The sequence below is a fragment of the Myodes glareolus genome, chromosome 26 (assembly GCF_982192425.1).
Source record: "Myodes glareolus chromosome 26, mMyoGla1.1, whole genome shotgun sequence".
Lineage (NCBI taxonomy): Eukaryota > Metazoa > Chordata > Mammalia > Rodentia > Cricetidae > Myodes > Myodes glareolus.
In genome coordinates, this window is record NC_142051.1 from 6502418 (window position 1) to 6511246 (window position 8829).

The window sequence follows — 8829 nt, forward strand, 5'->3', positions numbered from 1 at the left end:
ACTGTGAAAAAGATAGATACAGACAGAAACACACTCACTCACTCACACACACACACACACACACACACAGAGAGAGAGAGAGAGAGAGAGAGAGAGAGAGAGACCGAGAGAAGCAGACAGAAGTACATACATACATACAGACAGACAGACAGACACAGAACACCCCCCCCACACACACAGATAGACAACACCAACTGTGAGAGAGATAGCAGACAAGACAAACACACACACACACACACACACACACACACAGAGAGAGAGAGAGAGAGAGAGAGACAGACAGACAGACAGACAGACAGACAGACAGACAGACAGCAGACAGACAGACAGAGACAGTGATAGAGATGGAGACAGACAAATCGTGCCGCCCAGTTCCCACCATCCTGCCGCTGTGGGAACCCGGCTTTCTAGAGTAACGCCTGTCATCCTCACTGGTTCCCGCTGGCCGCGTGGAATAACCAAGGTAGATTATACGCGCCCCGCCGGAAGAGGGAAGGGTGCAAGTAGGTGGGTCTTATCTGTTCGCGAGCAAAGGCAGGGTGACGAAGTCACCAGAAAGAGAGATCCATTTAAGTCACGCGGTTTCTACTCCCAGACAACGTGTAGCAGGAAACCAAGCAAGAGCAAGCAGGGAATAAAATCGGCGTGAGCGGTAGCCTAAGCGCGGAGCTGGGGAAACACTCGGTCTGGGGGACCAGGCAGACCCCAAGTTCAGGTGCACTGAGTTCGCAGTCAGCGGCAGTAGACGCAGATCTCTAAGGACACATTTGCACTTGTTGATGTCCTGCGGGGCTTTAAATTGACTTGTAAAAAGGGGGTTGGAGAAAACCCTGAGGAGCCTAGAGAAGTTTGGGACAGAGCGGGAAAGCGCCTGGCTCTTTCAGGAGGCTGGAGAAATTCAGGAGGCTCAGCTCCACCCCTGCAGCAAGAGAAGAGGACAAATCACAAACGACTCGGAAGGGTGGGGGTTAGAGGTGTAGGGGCAGTCTCCAGCCAGTAGGACTTGAGGGATCGCGTCCTGAGACTGCCAAAGAGTGTATCGGGAGCGCGGAGTGTTGGAAGCTCTCGGAACTAGCAGGAGCGGGGCCACGCACACGTCGGACCCCAAACAGCTCGCCCGGCGCTCGTGGGATTGTACAGCCGAGAGTTCAAAAGGAGGAAGGACAGCGCGCGGAGGAGCTTAGGAGAGGGTTTCTTGGAGGCGGGAACGAAGCAGTCTACGCGGGACAGGGCGTCACGGGCGCTCCCCCGACAGCATGAGTTTCCGGAGAGATTCCTATGATCGGGCTGCCAGCAACTCCAGCCCATGGTGGCCTCTGAGCACTGAGGATGCCAACAGCAGCCGGGAGGCAGCGGGGGCACCAGAAAGGTAGCGACCCTCCCGGGGATGTACGCAACGAAGAGCTGGCCAAGCTGGAGATCGCCGTGTTGGCGGTGATTTTCGTGGTGGCCGTGCTGGGCAATAGCAGTGTGCTGCTGGCTTTGCATCGCACGCCACGCAAGACATCCCGCATGCACCTCTTCATCCGACATCTCAGTCTAGCCGACTTGGCGGTCGCCTTCTTCCAGGTGTTGCCGCAGCTGTGCTGGGACATCACCTACCGCTTCCGCGGGCCGGACTGGCTGTGCCGCGTGGTGAAGCACCTGCAGGTGTTCGCCATGTTCGCGTCCGCCTACATGCTGGTGGTCATGACTGCCGACCGCTACATCGCGGTGTGCCACCCGCTCAAGACCCTGCAGCAGCCCGCGCGCCGCTCGCGCCTCATGATCGCCGCCTCTTGGGTGCTGAGTTTCCTACTGAGCACGCCACAGTACTTCATCTTCTCCATGATCGAAATCGAGGTGAACAACGGCACCAAAACCCAAGATTGCTGGGCTACCTTTATCCAGCCCTGGGGTACCCGTGCCTACGTGACCTGGATGACCAGCGGTGTCTTCGTGGTACCTGTGGTCATCTTGGGTACCTGCTATGGCTTCATCTGCTACCACATCTGGCGCAACGTCCGTGGGAAGACGGCTTCACGGCAGAGCAAGGGCTCTGGGGAAGACGTGGCTCCCTTCCACAAGGGGCTTCTGGTCACGCCTTGTGTCAGCAGCGTGAAGACTATTTCCCGCGCGAAGATCCGCACAGTGAAGATGACCTTTGTGATCGTGACCGCCTACATCCTCTGCTGGGCTCCTTTCTTCATCGTCCAGATGTGGTCAGTCTGGGATGACAGTTTCATCTGGACCGGTAAGTAGTGAGACCATGGAGTCTCTCTCTCTCTCTCTCTTTCTCTCTCTCTCTCTCTCTCTCTCTCTCTCTCTCTCTCTCTCTCTCTTTCGCACCTGCTCATTGTTAAGCTTCAACATGCATAAGAATGGATGTCTCCAAGGTCTACATCATGCGGGGAGGGAGCAAAAATGCAAATTCCTGAGGCCTCCACCCCAGACACAATAGGGGCCAGGGGTCAGCATGTATGACCATCCTCGACTCACCCACTAGCTGCCAAACAATAATGACATACTGCCCAAAGACTTAGACTTCTTGACTACTCTGCTTTCAAGCCCATGAGACTCAGAGTATCGTCTTAAGTGTCCGGATGGAGTTTTCTTGGATTTAGGAAACTATCGTAATTAACAGAAAACTTTGGATGAAATTCTTCCAAAGACAAGGATAGCGATGGACACACTTTTCTGGAAAAGTCTAAGTTGGCGTTTAGTTCATGCATCCTTCCTCATTATAATAGCTTCACTTTTCTAACCGTAATAACTATGTTTCTGACACTCCGAAGTTTTGATCATCTAAGTTTTCTGGACTCATTCATTAGTCTTTCAGGACAGCATTTGACAACAGAACTGTTCACACCACAGAAACCACTCCGGAGTTTACTGTGCAAGCTCCCCACCCCCCACAGGCTGCCTTTATTTTATTTCCTTCACGAAACAGAAAAACTCATTTCCTGGGAGGCTGTTATTTAGCTTTATGTCTTGTAATATGTTTTCTTTTATTCATTTTCCAAATCCAGTGAGTTACAGAAGTGTCCCTGATGAAAACCCCAGTTAGTACAGAAATATCTGGGGAAGCCGTATCTTTTTGCAATTTTAGGATTAAGGCATAGAATATATATTGATGTATTTTACGAGTGTTAACTTTTTAATGTTCATAGATTTTATTTAACTATTTTTGTAGGTTATATTGCCAATAATGAGGAATAAAGCAAAGTCCTTTTTATTTACCTTTCCCCCTGAGAAGCCTCTCAGTGTGCCAATCAAATTTTAAGGTTCTATCGCTTATTAAAATTTGGACATAAGTACCAAAATGTTTATGTGTGCTGCACAAGCTGAGGATGTATATTATTTTTAATTGCCGTGCTTGGCTTGTGGTCAGCTGCAGCACGTAACACAGCACTGACTGGCCCATAGCCTCGGTTCTCAACCATCCCAACACCGTGGCCCTCATACAGCTCCTCATGTTGGGCTGACCCTCAAGCATACGATTATTTTCGATGCTACTCCATAACTGTAATTTTGCTACTGTTATGAATTTTCATGTGAATATCTGAAATGTGGAATGGAATGGTCTTAGGTGGCCCTTGTGAAGGGGTTGTTCAGCCCCCAAAGGGGTCATGACCCACAGGTTGAGAACCACTGGTCTACAGTTCATTTTGCCATGACGAAAGTGAAACGATCCAAGTCCATATGGTAATCAGGAGAAACTGGTGTTTGGTGATGCTTTCTATTTGTTTTTTTATTATCGGTGCAATAATTCCGCTTTGAAAAGTTGTAGTAGCCGTGTAGCTAGCCAGGGGTAACTCACAGACTATTTCAAAACCCTGTTTGAATCTCTAATTCAGCTACTTGGGGTTTTGTTGCTGTCCGTTTTAATTATGTTGCTTTGTTTTTATTATTTTTATTATTTGGAACAGGGTCTCATAGAGTCCAGATGTTTTTCTCATAATTTGTTTGAACTACAATCAAAGATGGTCTTTTAAAATCAAGCCAAATGCCTAATGGTTCGCAAACAAACTGCTAAATGGCTAGAGCCAGCCTTGTTGGGGATCCCTTTCCACTTCCCTCTTCCAGAGAATTTCATTCACTTCTTCTAAAGGCAGCCCTTCTGGCACACTGTGTCCACGGTATTAGGATCAACACAATTTTGTATACATAGTTATAAACACTTCAGATTTCCATTCTGTGAATACCATGTCTGTCCACAAAGGCTTCTATGTACAGCATACAGTTTTTAAATAAATTATTCAATAACTTCACCTTCTTGGAATTCCTATCCATTATACCGAGCTGCTCTAACAGTGGTTGGTTTGAACTATTTGCACTAATTTTTAGATTTTTTTACAGCCAATTTCCACAAAGCATTCATATTCCTGAAACACCAACTGTTTCCCTAACAAATAAAATGTTTATTTTTTAAACTACCATGCAACTTTTTAACTCATGAGTCAGGAGGAAAGGAGATCAATGCAGTGCAGTATGCAGGGTCTTGCTCTGACTGTTTAAACAATCTCTCCCACAATGTCCACACAGATTCAGAAAACCCCTCCATCACCATCACTGCACTACTGGCCTCCTTGAACAGCTGCTGCAACCCCTGGATATACATGTTCTTTAGTGGCCACCTCCTGCAAGACTGTGTCCAAAGCTTCCCATGCTGCCAGTGCATGGTGCAGAAATTCACCAAGGATGACTCGGACAACGTGAGCAGAAGACAGACTTCTTACTCTAACAACCGGAGTCCGACAAACAGCACAGGGACATGGAAGGACTCCCCGAAATCTTCCAGGTCCATCAGATTCATTCCTGTGTCTACCTGAGCCACACAGCCACGCAGCCTGACTTTAGAGGGGAGGGGTCTTTGAGGTCCATTGTCTAAATCCAGCTAGAGATCATAAGAGCAGATGAGTTTGTGTGAGGTAACCACGGATCAGCTCAAAACAAACATTGTTTCTAGCTGTGTTTTCCTCATTGCTGTGATCCAAAGCTGAATTATTTTTGCATAAACTGTTAATGAAAATGTGCCACCCTGAAATGTGTAAGCCTGGTTCGTAACTATACTGACTTTATATTTTGGGGTTGATTCTTTTTTTTTTTTACTGTATTTTTATTTCTGACATAAGTGAACCTTGATTGGCTTAAGCCAAGGGATGTGTACAACACAGTGAACTCGTGAACAAAGTGAACTCGTGATTTGAAGATTGCTGTTGCTGTCAATTTGTACATCGTGAAGTGAAGCAAGAGGTGTGGGAGGTTTGGGTTGAGCATGCGAAGGAGATAACTTGGTACCTGGCGGCCCTTCCTTTGCAGTCCCGATGTTCTATTGTCTCTGAAAAACATGCTTGCTAAGAGGCTAAAGGTTTGACAATGTCGTGGACAGGCCAATAGTTTGTATAAGGGATACCACACTTTATAGAAGCACAGAACAGAAGGTGTCTCCAGACATTCTTTTGGATATTTTAAACATACATTGACCAGCATGACTAGGTATCTTGTGCTATTCCAGATGTTATCACTACATATCTACTTGGTGAATCCAGGTTCATAGATTTGAAAAAGTCTCCAAGAGTAACTGCAGATATAAGATGCTCACAGCAGGTTTGACTGAAAGCAGTTTACTTATTTCTTCCTGTTTCCAGTCCACACAACACTTCCACAACACAAAGAATGCAGAGATATGGGGAAGCGGGAGACGGGTCTGAGCCCTGTCTGGGTTCCGTCATTCACTGCACAACTCCCAGCAAGACACTTAAAAGTATAAAGCATTTGTTTCTCGGCGGTACACTGGGCTTTATAACACTCACCCTGCAGAGTTGTGAGGATAAAGTGAAATTAAGTGTGTGGATGTTTAAAAACATCCAGCGCTACCAATCAGCAAGTCAGTTGTTTTTATTATACTCTTGGGATCCTCTGAACTACAGATTTTTTTTTTATTTCGTTTTATTTTTCACTAACTAGCATTTGTTGTTTCATGCCTGGAACACAGAATCCTGGGATTTAAATAGAGATCTGCTGATTCCCAGCAAAGCCTTGTCAGCCACTCCTGAGCTTGGCTAGCCTATGTCACAGCGGTCTTCCAGCACACAGCAGGAACTGGCTTTCAGTGCAGATAAGCCAATGCCAGCTAAGATCATCACATTCTTTCATTTCTAACTGAAGAGAAGTTGCAACATTCCTTGGCTGTGCATTTTTTTTTTTTATCAATGAGACTCTGTTGTCTGGTTAGCTCTTCAAGATCAGGCAATGATTTGATGACGCATCACAGATATTTAGCAATTCTCAGAGTAATGGTTGCTTTTAATAACATTATCGGACTTTTTTTTAACACTGTAGATAACAGGCTGTTGGCTGGATGGCACCACAACAACCTGAAACCCACAGCTTCACTCCCTGCATTCTGCTGCATTTCCAAGTCCTCAGCCTGCAGAGTCTCTGGGTTGATAGGTCAAAAACTATTTCCAAACATTTGGGAGAGATTGTCCCCTTAGGTTTTAGAATTCTTCCTAAAATAACAAGTGGGCTGTGACACGGAAAAGCACTTGCTTTTTAATCTCCAGCACTGAAAAAAAATCACATCAAGCAAAAATTGTGTGTGGTGTGTGTATGTGTGTGCATGCATGTGTGTGTTAAAAGTCACAGGTCAACCTGAGCCAGCAACTCCAGCAAACTATGCCTTTACTGTTTGTGTTAGAAAGCATAGCCAGAAGCCTCTTTCCTTTAGATGGTCAGTCTATTTGACAATGTCTCTTCAGTTATTCGAAAACTAAAGCTTTTAGATTAGAATAAACAAGAGACTACCTTTCTTTTTTTCCTTTCTTTTTTCTTTCTTTTCTTTCTTTCTTTCTTTCTTTCTTTCTTTCTTTCTTTCTTTCTTTCTTTCTCTCTCTCTCTCCCTTCCTTCCTTCCTTCCTTCCTTCCTTCCTTCCTTCCTTCCTTCCTTTCTTTCTTTCTTTCTTTCTTTCTTTCTTTCTTTCTCTCTCTCTTTCTTTTTTGGTGTTTTGAGACAATGTTTCTCTGTAGGTTTAGAGCCTGTCCTGGAACTAGATCTTGTAAACCAGGCTGGCCTCGAACTCACAGAGATCCACCTGCCTCTCCCTCCAGAGTGCTGGAATTAAAGGTGTGTACCACCACCGCCTGGCAAGCCTACCTTTTCCAAATCCATTTCCAAAACATTCCAAAAACTTTTGGGCATCATTTCTGTTCCCAAATGCCCACATGTGCCTCCAAGTTAAACACTCCCATCTGACCCTTTTCCTAGGAGTGACATCAGCCTACTCACCAGGGTGTTCTCCCCTTTTCATGGTGTTAGAAAACAGAGTATCATGATCTGATACGTCAATCTGACTTTGCAGAAATTAGTTTTCGTTGTGTATCACATCATGATATCCTATTATCATCTCATTTGGAATGTCAAGAAATTAAGGAGTGATCCAGGAACCTAAGAAGAAGCAGGTGCTAGTTCTGCAGTAGGTAGGTACTGGAATTACCGTCTGTGGTTTTGGTCTATAAAAATCTCCCTAATGCTAAATCTTCCAGGTGGGGAGTACCCAGAGACAGCATGCATATAGCCCCAAGCAACACTCTACATTAGAAGAGGCCATCTTTCCACCTCAGAAGGCAGAAGCTGCAGGCTAAAGGGAGGAGATGTTCCAGGACGGGGAAATTTTTCTGTCCTTGACCTAATGAAAGATCTGAAGTACTATCAATGCTTGATGGAGTTTACAGTCAAGTGAAAGTTCATCTCCCTGAGGGAGGGCCCTGCAGGTACACAACACTAATGTATCTATGTGGGTATTAGATACATGCTTGATTAAGGCCTCCCTCAATCAAGGGGAATGTGGATTATTAAGTCAGTTGATAAATATCAACAAGCGGTGGTAAATAAGCATTTTGCAGTACATATTCGATTCCTAATAGATTAGTACCAGGACGTGAATTTTTTAAGTCTAAAACTAGTTGGTGTATTCTCTTATAAAATCTCTGAAACATAACTGGACAGAAAATTAGTGAACTGTATTTATAACCCAAATACACAATTATTATCTTCACAATGAAGGTTTAGCAACTTCGCGACTAAGAAAGTTTGGGCGAGACCGAGAAGGATGCAATGACTGGGAATGGCCGCAGTTCCAGAAGAGAAACAAATCAGGTAGTTTTAGCAACTTAATGGCCTAAGCCAAGTTTGTCACAGCTTCTAGAGAGGCCAAATGATTGTGATAAAAATCACAGCTTTTATCTGTTATTACATAAATAAACCAATACAATTAGCTTCAAGTTTATTCTTCTCTAGCTCTAAAACCTAGAGTTTAAAACTCATTTCAACACTGCCAACTTAAACACTTGACTCCACCTACGACCTAATTAGGTGTTGTGGAGGGAGAAACTGAATGTACTCTTTTACCACAAATATCAGGGATTAGGATCCTAAAACTTGCAAAAATGGAGTCATGCTGAGCTGTAGCTTTGTTAGAGAAAGCCAGAGTGTGGGGATATCCTGGATGCCACTCCTTGAAGAAGTCAACCAGCCAAGGTAACTAACCCCTCGCATGTGGACTCAAAGCCAGTCAGTGCAGTGAGGTGGATGATGGGTAACAGAATAATCAGTCTTAGAGAATGATTTGTGGTTAGAATTTGACCTCAGCCAGTTTGAGCCCACGAGGGTTGTCTCAAGGCAGCTTTAGTGGGCTGAGTGGTAGATGACGTTTCCATTTATACCAATGGATATTGCTGTAACACCATCCAGCTGTACTGCATCACCATGAACCACAATATACACATGAGTGACCCCTGTTAGCACAAAACACGCATTATTGCAGATTTCTTTGAATGCCACTTTTG

At 45.0% G+C, this 8829-nt stretch overlaps 1 protein-coding gene across 1 annotated transcript; it reads left to right on the forward strand.

Annotated features, from left to right (window-relative positions):
- The first annotated feature begins 600 nt into the window (after window positions 1-600).
- Avpr1a (arginine vasopressin receptor 1A) lies at window positions 601-5190 on the forward strand. Its single transcript, XM_085683099.2, is given in 3 exon segments — window positions 601-1367; window positions 1369-2233; window positions 4525-5190. Coding segments are annotated over 3 exon segments (1263 nt in total). The 5' UTR covers window positions 601-1256; the 3' UTR covers window positions 4812-5190.
- Window positions 5191-8829: the final 3639 nt, after the last annotated feature.